At 35.5% G+C, this 19,059-nt stretch overlaps 1 protein-coding gene across 2 annotated transcripts in view; it reads right to left on the bottom strand.

Moving 5' to 3' along the window:
• Positions 1 to 18,796, bottom strand: part of LOC121426444 — a 55,379-nt gene extending 36,583 nt beyond the window's left edge. Inside the window, exons 1-6 of one of the 2 annotated variants that reach the window (XM_041622745.1) lie at positions 18,557 to 18,796; positions 16,428 to 16,585; positions 15,391 to 15,497; positions 9,403 to 9,554; positions 6,130 to 6,426; positions 2,051 to 2,344 (exon numbers count right to left, since the gene is read on the bottom strand). In XM_041622745.1, the coding sequence (XP_041478679.1) occupies positions 2,051 to 2,344; positions 6,130 to 6,426; positions 9,403 to 9,554; positions 15,391 to 15,497; positions 16,428 to 16,585; positions 18,557 to 18,638 (1,090 nt within the window). In that variant the 5' untranslated portion in view covers positions 18,639 to 18,796. The remainder of the gene's footprint in view (positions 1 to 2,050; positions 2,345 to 6,129; positions 6,427 to 9,402; positions 9,555 to 15,390; positions 15,498 to 16,427; positions 16,586 to 18,556) is intronic. The other variant, XM_041622746.1, reaches the window with a different exon arrangement.
• Between the last annotated feature and the right edge of the window lie 263 nt (positions 18,797 to 19,059).

Raw genomic sequence — 19,059 nt, 5'->3', positions numbered from 1 at the left:
TATCGGATTGCTTGGATAACTATGTTTTAATCAAATACTGTAATTCAAAGTCGGGGGCGGATCCAGGATTGTCCAAAAGTAGGGCACATTTTCTTGATGAGTTTGGCAAGCAATACAAAACAAAAACAAGTTTTCACTCAAAAATCAAGGACGCTTCGACCACAAAAAATCCTCATTTCAAAGGGGAAAGAGGGCACACTTATGTTGTGTGTTGTTTACGGCATATTTACATAACAAATTTTAATTATGCCTCTAAAACGGGGACCCTGGCCGGCTGCCCCCATAACGCCAGTGTTTAAAGTATTCCTATTTATATTCAATGGATTCTGATACCTATAATGTGTTATTGAGAAATAGATAAATTTTCAACTCTCTAATCTACGAAGTGTCGGGTCTACACTGGTATTTTGCATGTTGGTAAATCAAGAAATGTCACAATTTTGCTCATCGTGACATTAGTCTTTATCAACTTTACCTAAGATCTTTGAAATTGCAAGCGCTTCTTAATGTTTGCAACCAGCAGGAAAATAAAACCTTCTGATCAAGATAGCTTGTGTCAAAACAGAAGAATCAATTGAAAGAAATAGATCAACGAAATTTTCAAAGAAATCGAACAAATAATGGGAAAGTTATGAGGATTTGAATTTTGTAATCACTTATACTTTTGAAATCCTCTCACTGGCAATGCGACAAAGATGTGTGATGCCACTAGTGAACAAATCACCCAGTACTTTTGGGTAGATACATGTATCACTGAAACTGCTTAAATAATATCACATCTATCAGTAGATCATGTATTCTTTCCAGAATAGACATGATAGAGGGCATGTAATGCAAATTTTCAAAGAATACATTATGGATATAGAGTTTTAATCACCGAACATGCAGTAAAAAAGCAAAAAAGATACATTTTCGGGGTATTTTATAGTACACCAAAGGGAAAGCTGTTCGCATATGACATCACACATCTTTGTCGCATTGGCAATTGGAGGATCTCCATAGCATTGGTAATTGCAATACTCAAATGCTCATTACTTTCTCATTATCTGTCCGATTTTCCTCAAATTTTATTTGTTTTCATTCTTGTATTTTTCTGTTTCAACGCAAGTTCTCATGTTCCAAAGGCTTTATTCCCCTTTAAGTACCCTATCATTGTATCAATTTCGATTTCGCAACGTGCTAACTTATGAGGCAGTTTAATCTCCGATCGTGTTACTTGCTTTTTGTGTTTTGCCATGTTTGTGCATTTTCGTAAAGCGAGAGAAATTCCGAGAGAAAGAAAAATGTGACCAGTCCCTCCAAAAAACGCTATCTATTGCCTGAAATGAATTTTGAGATTTGCATTATCTTGAAGAAAGCTCACTTGAAACACTAAAATGATACACAAATTACCAAAATAGATCATCAATAATCCATCCAGGAGTTTCAATAATAAGGAGAAAACATGTTCGGTGATCACTCAAGACGGCCACGCTTTGCAATTTCAATGGAATGAGCAGAAGAATGCAAAATAGGCTGTTAAAGAATATCTTTCTTTTTCATTCACCTCACAGCGTTAAACTTTTGCAGAATGCAGAAAGTTAATATCTCTTTCAGAAAAGCTAATTTATATTTTGGCTTTTTAAAGACCATATTAATATGTTGGCTGTTTACAGTCAGTTTCCTGAAGACTTGTTAATTTTCGGGGGTGGCCGGTCATATTTTACACCCTTGCCAACATCGTATAATTTTCACTTATCATAAACGTTGCCTGTGTCCATTAATCTTTACTCCGTTTTAACCTTTTCAAGATCGTATCGTGGGGACGCACAGTGCTTGATCAGGGAGCATTCAACAATTTCAGGAATTGTCGGACGTTTTCACAGACAAGTTTTGTTTTATCCGTAAGTTACCATACATATAATTAACATAGATACTCTGCCTATCAAAAGCAATGGAAGATGTCAGATCTGACGTGCGGGACAGAAATGTTGATGAAATGCTCCTCGGAAGGTCCTTTATTTGTATCTTTACATTAAGGAATCAATCAGGCGAAGATCGAAATTCTTACCTGTGCATCTGACTGCGGCGTATATACTGCAGGTTGCATTTCCATGTTGAAGGCAGCTCCTGATATCTGTGTCCTTATTTGTGCAACGTGGATTGTTCAATATCGAGGGAAGAGAGGATCCTACGGATACCGACTGGCCCCCGGACAGGAAATCTTCGAAGTCTAATCCGAGCATTTGGCAGACGAGGGTTGCATCTTCCATTGTAAAATCCTCATCACAAACGGGTCCCCAAGAGCCATAGCTATAGACTTCCACTCTTCCTCTTGATGAACAGTCATCGTCAACGAACCGAACTGAAAAGGAGATATCACAGACATTATAGTCACCTTATTTATTCGTTTCTCTCAAAGCCATTTCAGTATCCAGTCTTGTTTGTCTATGCACGATACATCTCTAAATTAATTGAAATAACGCAACAATTTTTATGGTAAAACGTAACATATTACCAGACATAGACATGATATATATATTACTTTAACAAACAACTGCAATGAACCCATACACATATCCTGCATATTGATATTTCAAACACTTGATATTACTAAGCTGCCTAGCTGCCGAATACCTGGTATACAGACAAGGCGACTCGAAATGTAGAAATAATAATGAAATCTTCGTTGTAGGGTGAATGTGCACCTCAAGGTTCGCTCTTTGGTCCATTGCTATTAATTTTAAACATCAACGATTTTCAAATCTTGTCCCGTTTATTATCATTTTGTTGTCTACACACTTTCAAGATTCTTCTTGAAAGGCTCAATGTTAAATTGTGCTCTGCGTGTGATTAGATAGGGGAAGGCGGGGTAAGTTGAGCCACCAGCACCAGGCCAATAATGAAAGAGTCAGACATTGTGGTGGTGTCATGTATTGATGACCCATAGCGAAACCCCTAACCCCACCACATTGTTTCCAACTTTGAAACAAAAAGTAGTTTTTTTAGAGGGAAAAATATGAATTTCAGCCAAAAAAGTAAAAAAGAGTGTGAAATAGATAAGTGCTTTATAAACACACACGTCTTTAAATATAATAAAGAAATGATAACAATATTATTAGTCCAGGTATGGATCTTCATTCTTGTCATAGTCTTTTATATGATGAATGCATGATAAATGTGTGGATACAAAATTATTGCACTAAGTTCGGACTGGGGTAAGTTGAGCCAAACAGCATGGGGCAAGTTGAGCCATGGTAATTCCTATGGTAATGTATCTTAAAAAACAAACAAACCATAAAAATCGATTGAAATGCAGGCTGAAAGGAGCAAATTTACATGACCGCTCTTTTCCTTTTACAGGATGTTAGTTTTTATAAAGAATTAGCAAGTGAAAAGACTTTAAACAAAAAATTGACATGCTGGTTCTCCCCCATACATTTTGTACATAGTTTTTGTGGCTCAACTTACCCCAGAAGGTGGCTCAAACTTACCCCATATATGGGGCAAGTTGAGCCATTTGACATCGTTTTTTCAAAGGTCACAATGACTTTCAGTGTGGGGATAGAAAGTTATATATAGGTGGGAAATATTTCCGAAGAATGAAATTTCAAAGCAAGGTACTTATTTCGACAAGATTATTAATCATATAAATTCTAACATGCAAAAAGCAAAAACTGTCACAACTTACCCCGCCTTCCCCTACAGGATAATGAATGATCTTTGATTTTTCAAAGACAAATTATATAAGTTTTCAGTATCTCATTACATACCTGGCGGGGTCTTGTTAGTTATTAATGGTAAAGTTGAATCTAATATCTTTGTTATCGTTATCGATTGTAATCTGTCCTGGAAAGTTCACATTGATCACCTATGTAAATTGTTCTCAAGAAATCCTGGAGTCATTAACAAACTAAAACTACATTTTCCTCATATTTTAAAAGTATTTGATTCTTCTTGATTGTTACCATAACTGAATAATGGGATTTTAGCCTAGGGAAAACTTAAATCTATATCTAGAATTAAACTGTTAAAGGAGAGCCGGGCAGACAATTTATTTTCTAACTTTCTCTCTCATGCATATCCACTATTCCCTTCAAACCAGCTATTGGACATAATCGTTTTATATTATTAGTTTGATATTTAATGTACTTGGTAAATACACATGATTTACCAAGTGTATTTTCAGATTTGTTTATGTATAATTATAACAACAACAACCTCACAAACGTATTCAATTCAATGTTTCCAAAAAATCAATCCATTCATAACTATCCAACAAGGCGATTGGGTGAATTCCATTTACCACTCTTAAGAACTTTGCTGGCTCAGAACACATTTATATATGATGGACCAAAGTTATGGAACTCACTTCATAATGATTTAAGAACTGCAAAATCTTTGAACTCTTTTAGGACTAAATTCAAACTATCTCTATTAAAATCTTATAATGTACCCTCAAATTAAATCTAATTCATCATCTCTGTCAAGTCATTAATATTACTATAAAGACTATAATTAAAACATGAATTAATCATCTTTTTTAATTGAAAAAAAATCTTAAAATCTGATACAAGTCCTTCTCAGTTGTGCTCGGTGTCGTACCTCGTACATTATTGTGTCTATCCTCTCCTCTATTTTCTCTTTCTCTCCTGTCCTTATCCGCCTTCCTATACCACTTATTTATTTACGGTATCAATCACATTTTCTGCGCATTATATTCTTTCCAGGTCATATTATATATTTTTTTCTCATCTCATACACATCATTGAATCCAGTTTGCTTGAGTCCACGATTGCATGTGTTCTACCTACATGTACGTTCAGCAGCACCCATCATTCCTATCAGGGCATTCTCCCCCTTTTTTTCTTTTTCGGGGTGGGGGGGGGTGGGGAAGGGTGGGGATATTTTAACGGGTTGTTTTGTCCTATACAAACTATATTTTTTGATAACTTCGTATTTATTTTGTAAGTATTATTTCTCATTTATTTTTTTTTCTCATTTGATTATATATATATATCTGTATTTGTACTTTGTTATTGGTTGTGTTATCTATTTTTTGAGGGGCCCACATTGTACATTGCCATCATTTCTGAGCCAAAGAGTATGTCTTCTTCCAAAGTGGGTCCCTCCAATTTCTATTGAAAAATAGTATACTTATTTAAAACCTCCAATGTGTTGCCCAAATTGTGTGTTTTTTCACAACATATGTATTATTTTTGTTTCTTTGCAACGGATACAAATACTTATGTTTATATATGGTATACAATTTGTTTCTGTTTGATGAAAGTGAAATAAATAAAATTGAATTGAAAAAAATGAATTTGTTCATTTAAAATCAAGAAATTTATTCCAATATTCCTATTCTACTCGACAACATTGATATGATTTCCACATAGTGCGGCTGGTGAAATAGGTTCCTAATATTTCACGTTATTCAATTTATTTGTAAAACAGTGGAAATGGTGAATGTTAGTAGAGTCATGTATAGTCTTATTTACAAAAGATGTATGCCTTTTTTTGGGGGGGGGGATCTGAATCAATACTAAAACAAAGTAAGGGCGTTTACAACTCCATTTCAAGGTCACCAACCTTACAGAACCCTGTACAAGAAAATAAGTAATAACCAAACATTTACCCGAAATTATAGGCGATAATACTCTTTCCAATCGCAATGACAATCAATGGAAATATTTGAACATAAGGGGAGGGGGTTCATAAAAAAGTCATAAAATCAAGTACTATCTAGTATGTTTAACATTACTATTTCCTATCAAACCTTCTAATAGTTCCAATGCTATGAATTTACTGGATCATTGAAATATGTCAATATTCTGTTCGAAACAAAAATACACAGTAGTAAAAAAATGTAGACATTTCAGGAACAATTGAGGATTCGGAGAACAAAATAACAAGGTAAAACAGTTCATAGAAAATTATTGAATACAAAAAAAATTGACTGCATAGACATCTGCAATCATGTGACAATTATTTTTCGTAGTATCGAGTTATCATCGTCATTATTATTTTTGTTTTCAATAGCATTTGTTTTCCGTGTTGGAAGAGTCATATAAGATTGTTTTATCTCATGGGTATTTGTACTATAATGTTATTGTAGTAATCAAAAAAAAAAAACGTAAGAGCACACACCTGCGGGCTGACAACGAATATATAAAACACTGGTACAATTGGTGACATCCGTACTGTATTTACAATCGTTGATGCTTTTTTCGGAGCCGGTGCAATTCAGTGCAACGTCGGAGATTGAAATATCATTCCTTGCACTGATTCCATGCCAAGAAACAAGTCCCGGATAATCTATCGTCCGGCACAAGACATGTCCATCGCTTTCTGTGATACTATGATCAAGGCAGACAGAACCCCAACGACCAGAATAGACTTCTACCACTCCCTGCGGAATCGCTTCATCTGTCCTGTTTATTCTCACTAGAATATATTAAAAGTGAAAAAAATCGAACACTATCTTAACGTAATCATATACTGTACCTACATCCAATCCTGACTTCACAAGACTCAATTCTGGAAGACTGATTTCAATGTATCCACGTATAATTATTGACAAAGATTCCATGATATACGTAAACGTTTTATTGAAAGAACTACCCAAACATCAATGAAATGCAATTTGGAACTCAGATATTCATCAGAGATCACCCCCCCCCCCCCAAAAAAAAAAACTACTTGTTTTATAGTTGACAATATTTTCAAGTAAATCGTGTTAAGACAATATTGAAAGCAACGCATATTGCCATATTTCCCCGGAAGTTTTTTTTTGTGAAGCGAACTGTGCTCTAAAATGGATCTAGAATGGACATTTAACCGTTCCGGTACGGCAGGCTCAAATATGGCCCACTCGCATCCGTTTATGCAATTATAATCACCACCTTAAACATTGTTAAATGCAACTACCCAGTAGTATCTGGGGAGCATTATATGACTACAGCTTCTGTCGGATGACACACCTCTTGTCGGATAATACGTCCCACAGATCCTGTCGTGTATAGCTCCCATTCAAGGAAAAGTCCACCCCAAAAGAAGTTGAGTTGAATAAACGGAGAAAATCCAACAAGCATAACACTGATATTTCATAAAAAACAGCTGTAAATAAGAAAGTTATGGAATGTCAAAGTTTCGCTTAATTTTAGACAAAAGTTATATTCATATTCTGACATCAACTCACTTTTTTTATTTTGCATTTTATAAGTTACATTCTCCCTGAATTACCATTATGTTAACATTTTGTGGTTCGGTCAGGTTGGTCATTATTGTCAAAGCTGTAAAAATTGGAAAATTGTACAATTGAAACAAAAACAAAATGAAATCGTGAGTTACATCATCGACTCCCTCATCAGCATATTACTGAGCTGTGCATCTAACTGTTTTGTGAAATATAAGCGAAACTTTAAATGCAATAACTTTCTAAAAGGACAAGTCCACCCCAACAAAAACTTGATTTGAATAAAAAGAGAAAAATTCAACAAGCTTCACACTGAATATTTCATCAAAATCGGATGTAAAGTTATGGCACTTTAAAGTTTCGCTTCATTTCACAAAAAACAGTTATATGCACATCTCGGTCAGTATGCAAATGAGGAACTGATGACATTATCATGTCATAACTCTCTTATTTTACATCCGAATTTGATGAAATTTTCAGCACTGTCTGATTTTTCTCTATTGATTCAAATCAACGTTTTTCTAAGGTGGACTTGACCTTCAGTTTATATCCGATTTTGATAAAATTTTCGGTGTTATGCTCGTTCGATTTTTCCTTTTCTCATTCAATTAACATTATCCTGGGGTAGTCTTGACCTTTAAGCATGTTAACAAAGGAACAGTGTTCCCGGTCTCAGTTTTTGTTGGCTAGTATATAGTGATTTCCACAAAAACGGAAACCTATTTTTAGATATCCCAATTATCAAATATGTTTTTACCACAAATTTTGCCTTAAGGTGAAATAGAACCTCATTTTAATTTGAGACCAGCAGCTTAGCAAATCGTTCACGCATGCACACTTAAAATGAGAAAAAATACTAGTTAATATAGGGTCAACTGGGTGCAACTGTTATTCGAGTCATATTTGACTATTTTCTAGTCTAGTTTCTTACTAGAAAAGAGACTTATCATTTGCACCCAGCTGACTACTTGCTGGTCTAGTCAGTGTTTTAAAGAGTGACAGATTACAAACAATAAATAATGATGCATATCAGAAACGGGTTACACTTCGTAATTCCGAAGGTTCGTAAATTGCCTATACTTCGATGCTCGTTAATCCGAACACGTAAAAAGGTTCGTTAATCCGAACATTTGTGACATTATTCCGAAGGCTCGATAATCCGAAAACGAAATATGGTTCGATGCTCCGAAGGTTCGTTAATCCGAAAACGAAATAAGGTTCGTTGTTCCGAAGGCTCGTTAGTCCGAGAACGAAATTAGGTTCGTTCATCATTTTCGGACTAACGAACCTTCGGAATTACGAATGCATGCGTCAGAAAAGATCTGCCCAGAAATTTACGTAAAAATCTCGCATTTCAGGGATCAGTGAAAGAAACTTAACGAAGAATAAAAAAGCAACCGAGCCAATAGGCGAATAGGCACGGTTGCCGTAATAATAATAATAGGCATTTATATAGCGCCATCTATCTAGAAATATTCTATTCCGAGGCGCGTTGTTATTACTATTATTACCCCGGCTTCAGCTCGAGCTGCCTCTCAGCGCTCATGCATTCAAGGAATTAATCCTGCCGGGTACCCATTCACCTCACCTGGGTCGAGTGCAGCACAATGTGGATACATTTCTTGCTGAAGGAAATTACGCCGTGGCTGGGATTCGAACCCGACCCTCTGTTTCAAAGTCAGAAGACTTATCCACTGGGCCACAACGCTCCACACGGTTGCCGTATCACGAACCAATCTTGTCCACGTTTTCTGCGCAATCTGATTTTGACATTTATGCGTGAAGTGTTCGTCTCATATTATGTATCGAAATTCAGAGGTGTAATTGATTTGTATGATGATGTATTCAAATAAAATATCATTATTGACATTAGAACAGTGTGCTTAAAGTTTCGGTAACATTTAATCTTCATAAAATAAACATCCAAAAGGCAATTTTGTTTGTCAGATTTCAAGACATTGCGCGCATCAAAATTGTAGGAAAACTAGATAATTATGAAAATATAATTAAGAATAAATCAAAATGTGTCAAAAATGTGTGGTGATGTAAGATAATGGCAGACGACCTAATAATTATGCTAATAACAACAACAATAATAATATGATAATTATAATACTACTGCTACTAGTAATAATGATAATAATAATCATGGTGTCGTAATGAGGATAATTGTAATCATGCACTTTACAATGAGAGTAAAATGCAAAGTGATTTATAACACCTACCTAGTGGCATTTGGCAGATACGTCGTCTTGATGACGTACATGTTACTCGATTCCAACGTCCATGATCAGCATCATTAAGGGTATTTCTAGACCTCATCACAGCACAGTATGGTTTTGAAAGGGAGAATAGATTACTATCCCAGTTTGAATACCTTCGAAACAAATGAACGATTAAGCACATTCTTAACATCAGTCGGTATCTAAGTTCCAATTAACATGATTAAGTAGGCTATATTTTAACTCATCATGGATTTTACATATATCCAAGATAACATAAGACGTTACGACTCGTTTCTTTCCAGATTTTAACATCATTCATGTTTTCTATATAGCCTTTCATAGAGAGAGTTTATAGTAAATCAAAGATCTGATGAAAGTCCCTATATCGAATCTCAGTTGGAAACACGATGTGATGGGTAGTTATTTTTCCCTTAATAATACACAATAGCGAAAGGATATACATTATTATGTCCCTAGTATCGTGAGCGTTGGGCGAAAATTGAGGAAGTAACTCGCTGCTGATTTTCTTTTTAAAGGACTTATTAATGAAGGCAGCTAAGTTAATTTTGTTTGTGTGTTATCTCACCAAGTTTTATACCCCACCACTTAATGTTTTGCATGGCGCAAGTCATTTTCCTTGAACAGCAAAACGTAGTCTGGTGTTTTCATCAAAGTAATGTTGATGAATCATATTCTAGTATCGTGAGTATCTTACAAACAAATTTGATGAAACGATTCCCTTTTGCAAAAAATAAATAGATAAATATAAAAAGACCTTAATAAATATCATTGGAAATTCAATTCTGTCTTATGATCAATGAAAACAATCTTTATTAAAAATAAAAGTCTGACCTCGTTTAAAAAAAAAAGCCGTCAGAAGTATACATTTTATCAAAATACATTGATCAACCCAATAAGAAGTGCCAAACAATCCTTCTATTCTAATCAACTCGATTTTTTTTAAATGTCAAGGGGGTGGCAGACTGCCCCCACCCCCTGACGAGTCACAAGCAAAATAAAAAGGAAGAAAAAAGGGAATATAACAATTAGCTTCTGTGGAATTGCATGCCGTCAATGAACTGTTTGCAGTTATTTTGAGAGAGGAATACTCAGTTCTCATCGAGATCATCAACCTGTTTTAATGATCGCTTTTCAACCTATGGATTGCTGAAATTGACTGTTAATCATAAATCAACATCGTCTTCACGAATGTGCTTCAACAAAAGTTTCATCATGGCTATCATTTTAAATTCTAAGGAATCTTTGCCAACCAACTTGGATCTTATCTGGATTTAATACAGGGCTATCATAACTTTGGATTGCACATCTAAATCTTCAAGACATGCAAGATGTTCGGTTTTATTTTGTTTACTGTATGATTGTTATATTTGCTCTAATAAAAAAGAAAATCAAATTTTAAACTAAATTTTCATTGGTATTTGTTGCAGTATAAATGCAAACAAACAAACAAACAGTATCGTAACAATGTCTAGTTTTCAGGTTGAAATACCAAACATTTTCAGCTCGCATTTCGCGCTCTCGTCAATTGATTAGTTAGAAACCAATTTGTTCACGGTTACAAAAAGTGCTTATCCAATACTTAGGCCGGAATATAAAAGAATTCAGCTCGCGCTTCGTGCTCACATATAACTTTTTTGGGTATATCCATCCTGTTCGGTTTTTAGGTCGGAATATGAATAATCAAATATATCAAATATATATACCTAGAAACCAATTTGTTCACGGTTACAAAAAAATCTTAGAATATCAAGTTATTAGGTCGGAAATCAAATATTTTAGCTCGAGCTTCGCACTCGCATAAAATTCCATCCTCTTCATAATAAATGAAGTGCTTAGAATGTCAATGTTTTAGGTCGAAATATCAAGAATTTTCAGATCGCACTTCGCGCTCACACAAATTAATTGTTTTCAACTGCCATCTTGTTTATAGTTTTAAAAAGGGGTGCATAGAAAATCCACTTTTCAGGGGGGGGGGGGTGAGGGAATATCTCATATTTTCAGCTCAATCTTCGCGCTCGCATCAATCAATTAATTCATCGCACCAGCACGACTATTGAGATGCCCATCCTGTAAAAATGCATGTCTAGTATCGAGTTAGGAATATTATTTTTTTAGATCACGCTTCGCGCTCGCATAATCTATTAAGTAAGATAGTACCCATCCTATTCGTAATTAAGTGCACAAAATGCCCTGGGTTCGATATTAATGAGTTTTGGTCGTCGGTAATCGGTACTGATATCTGTCGGTAATCAAGGGCCACCACCTCCCCCCCCCCCCTCCCCTCCTAGGAAAAGGCCTAGCTGTACCTTTTTTTTTTTACACATTCCTCTGGTTATTACCGCCGCTATATTATTTGTACCGGATCCCTTCGTCCGCCTATCTATCTTCCTCCAATTTTAATACCCTCAACCTTCTGACATTCCCTGCCAGTGAGTGAGTGATTTTCCCCAAATCTAGCGATATATCATGTTGCTGTCGCATATGAAACGATTCATTTTGCCCACCCCCCCCCCCAAAAAAAAATAAATAAATAGATAAATATAAAAAGGCTTTAATATTCACTCGATATCTAATTCTGTCTTGAGATCAATAATAGACATTAAAAACAATTTTTATTACTTATAAAAGTCTGCCCTCGTCTAAAAATAAAACCGTGAGTAATATGCATTCTACGAAAATACATTGATCAACCCAATTCGAAGTGCCCAAAAAATATTCTATTCTTATCAACTCGAAGTCGGTATCTGTCGGTAATGAAGGGCCTCCACCCCCCCCCCCGTAAAAGGCCTAGTCATGCCCTTGCTTACACATTCCTCTGGTTATTACCGTCCCCCTTCTATCCTATGTCCCGGATCCCTTCTTCCACCTATCTATCTTCCTCCAACCTTAATACCCTCAACCTCCTGACATTCCTGCCAGTGAGTGAGCGATTTTCCCCAAATATAGTTATATATCATATTGCTGTCGCATATATTTTCACGTTCATATTTATTTTTTATTTACTTTTTTTACTGTGTATATTGAAATAAAACGAATGCAAATCAATACATGAATAGAACTGATTTCAAATACGCCTTTAATAACGTCTCCAAATGAGCAGAATTTGGGAACATAATGTAAACACCTAAGTATTTTTATTTAAACATTGCAATTACCACTAGAAATATATCGATCACGCTCCAAAACATTTCATTTCTGGAATGATATTAAAAAAGAAAAACAATAAAGTGCAATCGCCCGATAGCAAATATCAGCCCTGTTAGCAGCAAGATCCCAAATGTCTCGAAATATGCCAGGTATGCCACTGCGAGAGGGTATTTAACAGTTTTTTTTCCAATAAAGACATATAAGGAAACCAAACAATTAACAATGTAATATAAAAGATATCAGGCGCGCCGGAACACTGTAATTTTTTTTTTGGGGGGAGGCGAAATCCCGAGGGGGGCACAATATTTTTGACAGCGTGAGATACCGAAGCGATCGAGCGGGAGAGCGTGTGGTACCCCCCACGGTAAGGACTGGTAAAAATTGAGTATAAAAGTTGCGTTTCTAAGAGCTTTCAAAAATAAATTTCTTGAGAATTAAACAGTCTTGGAGTTCTTTTTGCTCCTTCTGTTTCCTCCCTTCTGACCCAGACTGGTGTTTCTTCCTGATCAGGGTCGCAGTTCCAGAAAATTACGAGCCTTACTGCAAACGAAGTTGTTTCAAACCAATGTAATATAGGCCTTTTAAGAACTTTAAGATGACAAACATGACCGTACGCAGCCGGGGCCGCCGATCGAGAGGGTAAAATTCACCAAAAGTGTGCACGAATTCCTTCAATTTTATTCTCGAAAAATGCAAAAGCTCCCCCATCACCACGGGAGGAAATCCCAGGGGGGACGCGTCCTCCCTACCATTTTGGGAAGGGGGTGGGGCATTATATCAAATGCCCCCCTACTATATCTGTGCTCTTTTATTATGGAAAAATACATAATTCAAAATCGAAATTATACATATGTATCCTCAAATTTCAAAATATTGTATTATATAAGCAGATAGTTTTGTTAAGAACTTGGTTAGGAAAACAAAAGGCTCACCGGTCTAACTATTCTCGAACTCGCATCTAGCCCTATATGCCAGCCAAAAAGAGTGATGACATTGAGAACATCGACGGCCATTGTCAATTTCATAGCTAATGAAAATGACGAAAAAGAAAATCGCCTTTGGATACTTATAAGTAAATTTAGTGCATAGACGGTTTAGACGAGAATGTTCCATACCCAGTAAAATCATACCTTTGTTAAGCCAATTCACTTTCCCTTTATTCCAAATTTACTTGGAATATAAGAATATTTTCATTGTTCGCGTACTCAGAATAGTTTTCATGAGTTATGATTAATCCTTCACAGTGAACTTTAACTATGTTCAATCCCCCAAAATTTGTTTTTAAACACTCTATTAACGAGACTTTCATATTCCATTTTAAAGAAAATTCCTGCCGTGGGAGGGGTCATCATAGGTAGATCAAGGGGGCGAAGCGGCGGAAGGTGATGAGGAGAAAAATAAGAAGAAAGATAGGACCGGGAAGAAAGTTGAATGATGGAAGGGAGGGGGATAATTGGACAAAAGAAAACTTGCAGGTCATAGTATAAAAATAAAAAAAAAATCGCTCGCGCTTTGCATAAATACACAGCCATCTCTTTATTTCAAAACGTGCTTGATTTTTTTCTTCACTTTTTTAGATCGAAATATATAAAATCAAATCATTTATCTAAGAAGATATCCATCCTTTTCATAATTTGTAGGTTTAGATATAAAAAAATAGCTTGCCATTCGGTTTTAGTCTGAAATGTATTCGTTAAAAGGTTAAACGTTATCACACTGTAATAAGATAGAAAAGGGGCTTATCAAAGGTATGTTTCACAAAGGAACTGTTCGTCAAAAGATGCGAGGCTTACTATGATAAAAAAATTCATTTTTGACAATAGAAATGACAATTTTTAGGCAGAAAAGTGCCTTCATCGCTTACTTTTGTCCTGAAATAATTTATCATTTTTCTACTTTCAGGGAGGCACATGGGGGGGGGGGAATCTCGTTTTGCCCCCAAAAAAATTATTTGGGGGGGCAAGTGCCCCCCCTGCCCCCGCTTCCGGCGCCCTTGTATGATATACACTCTAAAGATGATTACTCAATATTGAGTACAATTTTGTTTGCTATATACCTTCGTAAAATAGAACATGGGTGTCGCTGGAGTAAAACTTGACTCAGGGCAAGTTGTGTAAATATTTCCATGTAAATGTGTAGCATTTTACTTAACAAGTGCGCAAAAGATTTGGGACAATGGGGAATGTAACATGTTAAGTATTTATGTTTGGAAAATTGAACTTGATTGTTGTTGTTGCTGTTGTTGTTGGTTAAAACATGACACAACATACTCAAGTTGCGTAAAATATTTTACTCGACAAATGTGCAGTATATTTGACACAATGGGGAATGTAAATTATTTAGCTTTTAGCTTGATTAAAATGGAACATGGCTGTCACCTTTTTTATAAAAAAATTTACTCTTAATGTCGAGCAGACCATCAGCATTAGGTTTGATTACTTATCAAAATGTCGCCCAGTCCAGGCATGTTAAATTGAACCACAAATCGTCCCCCCCCCTTGCGACAATTCGAGCAAAATTTGACACCACAGACTGTCACCTAATTAAGGCGACAATTTGTGGATGAGGGGACCACAACTTGTCGCCCTATTTCACTTAACACTGCCTTTAACAATCAAACTAGGTCTTGTAGAGTTGCAAATGCAAATGCAGTTTTCGTCGCGATCGCATGATCGACGACTGAGATCGGAAGGGGGGAGGGGCTGCATCAGCCTACTACAATAGTAATAAGAATGAGAATCGCAATGCTGATACTCATTTTATCAGATAAACAAAGCATACAGGGTTATATATGCATTCCGTTGATACATTGGTACATACCCAGGTGTCGTTCCATCAATCCAATTGTACTGGCCATTCCCATCCAGATCTTCTAAGCCAATGTAATAATTTCCTTGCCCAAAGGTTAACTTTGAGGCAATAAACTCCTGCATAAATGGACGTAATCAAGTAAATTCAACAGAATAGGCATTACATAATGGGTAAGTATTCAATACAAAGGAAATAATTGTATATTAAAATCTGTAGATGATTGTACAAATTGGATTTAAGTATTCTTATATATATACAGTATACACACACACACATATATATATGTATGTATATATATACATATTTTGATTATATTTGTTGATTCTATTTTTGCACCCGGATAGCTGCTAATATTTCCTTCCTTATCCTAATTTATGCCATAATATACAAAAAGTTTCAAACACTCTTTTTGGTACATGAAATAGGGCTTGGAGAACGAATTCAAATGATTTTTAATTTATTTTACAACTTCTGTCAACCCCCTTCTCACTTTAACTCGATCCTTCATTGATATTTTTTGCATCAGTATTCTGCGAGGTTAAACAATTTTTGCGTTTATTTTATATCGCAGTGTATTGCTCGTCAGTCGTGTAGCGAATCATTCAGCACCGTGTTCATAATAAGAATATGTGGAGCGTTGTGGCCCAGTGGATAAGTCTTCTGACTTTGAAACAGAGGGTCGTGGGTTCGAATCCCAGCCATGGCGTAATTTCCTTCAGCAAGAAATTTATCCACATTGTGCTGCACTCGACCCAGGTGAGGTGAATGGGTTCCCGGCAGGATTTAATTCCTTGAATGCATGAGCGCTGAGAGGCAGCTCGATCTAAAGCCGGGGGGAATAATAAAAATAATAACAACGCTCCTCGGAATAGAATATTTCTAGATAGATGGCGCTATATAAATGCCTATTCAAAGAGCAACACTATTTATTAGACAATACAGTGTAGTTTCTTTTCCCATTGTGGCTAGCTACCCTCTTCATTGACGTGTCCTATTTTGTGTCCTGGATTCGTTATCGTAGAAAGTAAACCAGATTTTACTCGTACGTTTTGTGCAGCTGATGTGATGATGGGCAAAGCACCTCCAATGCTTTGACAGTGAGCACGTGCGCCTGAGAAAGTTCCGTAGACACCATCAAAACCATGGTAGACAACATAACGATATCCGTCAAAGACATCATCCCCTGATGTAGAAACATCTTGACCTGAGGGAATAAAAAAAATCTACGAATTACGCAACCGTACAACGTTTTTGTTTCTGGTTTAGTGTAACAGGTCAGAGAATATAAGGGACAAATGGAGATTTTAAATGTATACAGGTGATTAATTAAGAAGGCTCCCGGAATCAGGTTATTGTACAAAACATTAAAAATAAATACTTCTGAAGAGATCCCTTCATGAAAGTTCCCCTTGATCTTGAGTTGGAGAGGGTGATCTTCGGATGTCTCTTAATCAGTTTCATCGTATAATTTTGAAATGATTTTGGGGAGAAGTTGAAAATTATACATTTTTGTAAAAATGGATTATAACGTATCAGAATAACATTGATTCCTTTCGTACCGATACGGCCGCCATCTTGGATTTGTACATATTGGTATGTTATATGTTATAAGTGTCATTTATATTTTTTCCCACGTGAAGTTCAAGATAAATACCAGTTTTGGTAACGGTCTCAAAATTAGTTCGAACAGAATCCAATAAAATTACCACTCAAGCGTTTGTATTAATGAACAAAGATACGTGCCACGTGACTCTGGAACAAATGCGTAATTGCTGAGGAATGGAAAATAAGCACGGAATTCCATCAAATGTCAGGTATTTTTTCCGAGAAATATTAATTCACTGTCCCACATAAGCTTTCCTGTGTTTGTGATCATCAGAAGCATGGATTTTCAGCAGAAATATTATGATCTAAAAAACGTGCTTATTTCAATGTTGCAGATCTAGATCTATAATAATATTGTGGCCATCAACCTTGACTTCAAAAACTTTCTCATGCCTTTTTTTTGCAACTACAATCTTAACACCAAGGAATGTTAAAGAAGTTTTCTTCGTATTGCTTTATTATTGATAGGAAACCTATAGTATAGCCTCATCCTATTGCTTTAAGTATTTTTGTTTTCAAGATAATTTAATAACTGTTGACAAGAAATAAAATAGTTTAGTGACTATTCTTATGCATGTATTGGCATTAAAATTACATTTTCTCATACACAATTTTCGAATAGAAAATATTTGCATATATTTTTAGTAAAACTGTCTTCCCTTTCTATTTTTTATGTATAAATACATGTTCGGTTTTTCATCTTTTTTACTTTAATGTTTTGCATATCTTTCGATTTTTTAAATCATATTTTGGCAATTTTTTGCAAAGTGAATTATCAAGAAAACAATGAAAGCATGAATATACATCAATTCAATTCAATTCTGGTTTTATTGTGAAAATGGTACATGACAAAAGTCCGAAGACTCATCATATTTACAAAGTAAAAATATACATGTATATTATTAAAAGATTACAATATATCACAATTCATAGCGAGAATATATCCTGAACAAACATGCATGATAGATAAGGACGTTGCTGGCCGTCGTTATATAGCTGCGATTGATCAGATTAATCGTAACTCTTTGTATGACGGGCCCAAAATGTTCATTGGTAATGAGTCGTCAGTAGTCGGCATCAAAGAAGCAAGATTCTGAATGACTTTTAAGTTGGTTTCGAATTTGAGAATTACGCGGCGCCACATCAGTGGACTTTTCTCAGGTTTTCCACTTTAAATGTATATGTGTGTGGAGTTAACGAATTCGGGTGATTTACTTATTCAGATTTAATTACAGTTGGCCGGTTATGCTTGAATAAAAAAAATCACTGATTTGTGTAACCAATGAATATTATTCAATCGGAATTCCACTGTTTTTTGTAAACTATGATCGAGATTTAAAGTATGCTCTAAATAAATATATTTGAAATATACCTTAAACAATTACTAATTTATTCTTTGGTGTTTTTTATGAAACCTTGACCAATTTCTTTTTCTCTAACCTTTCTGATTTTATTCAGACCAACTTATCACGACGCTGAACTTTTTCTTTGAAGCTTTGCAGATAAGATACAGCTTATTTCATAAACTTACGCTTAAACTGTGTATATCACAATATGTACATATACTTACACATTCCAAAATTCAAAAGTAAATACATGAGTGCACAGGCTGTAGAAATAAAAAGTTGACAGGCCATGTCCGTATTTAGCATTGTTCACTCAATGCAATAATTGATTGTAATGGTTGCGGATTTTACCTCGCGGAACAACCAAGTAAATTATTATGCGGGTGTTACGAGTAACGTTTGAAAGTCAGTTTTAATACGAGCGAAAACGATAGCATTATGATAACACGGACAGAATGAGAAGTCAAGTGTTTATTTCATAGGAGGAAGAAGGAAAGTGATGTTTTACCGCCATATCTTTCCTGTCACTATTATTGGAGGAAACATTGGTACTATATCTAATCTCCAATTTGAAGAGTATCCAATTTGTATAGAATTGAAGATAACAATTTCGTAGCTCTTTTCAGTTTTTAATCATGGTTTAAAAGGTTTCCTTCCTTCCTCGTACACCTATTTTTTTTATACATGTAACAGTTCCCATTTGGCAAGAATTTCCCATTTGCTTTGT

The sequence above is a fragment of the Lytechinus variegatus genome, chromosome 13 (genome assembly GCF_018143015.1).
Source record: "Lytechinus variegatus isolate NC3 chromosome 13, Lvar_3.0, whole genome shotgun sequence".
NCBI classification, from domain to species: Eukaryota; Metazoa; Echinodermata; class Echinoidea; order Temnopleuroida; family Toxopneustidae; genus Lytechinus; species Lytechinus variegatus.
The sequence above is the reverse complement of the archived record's forward strand: the minus strand, read 5'-3'. Positions and strand labels throughout refer to the sequence as shown.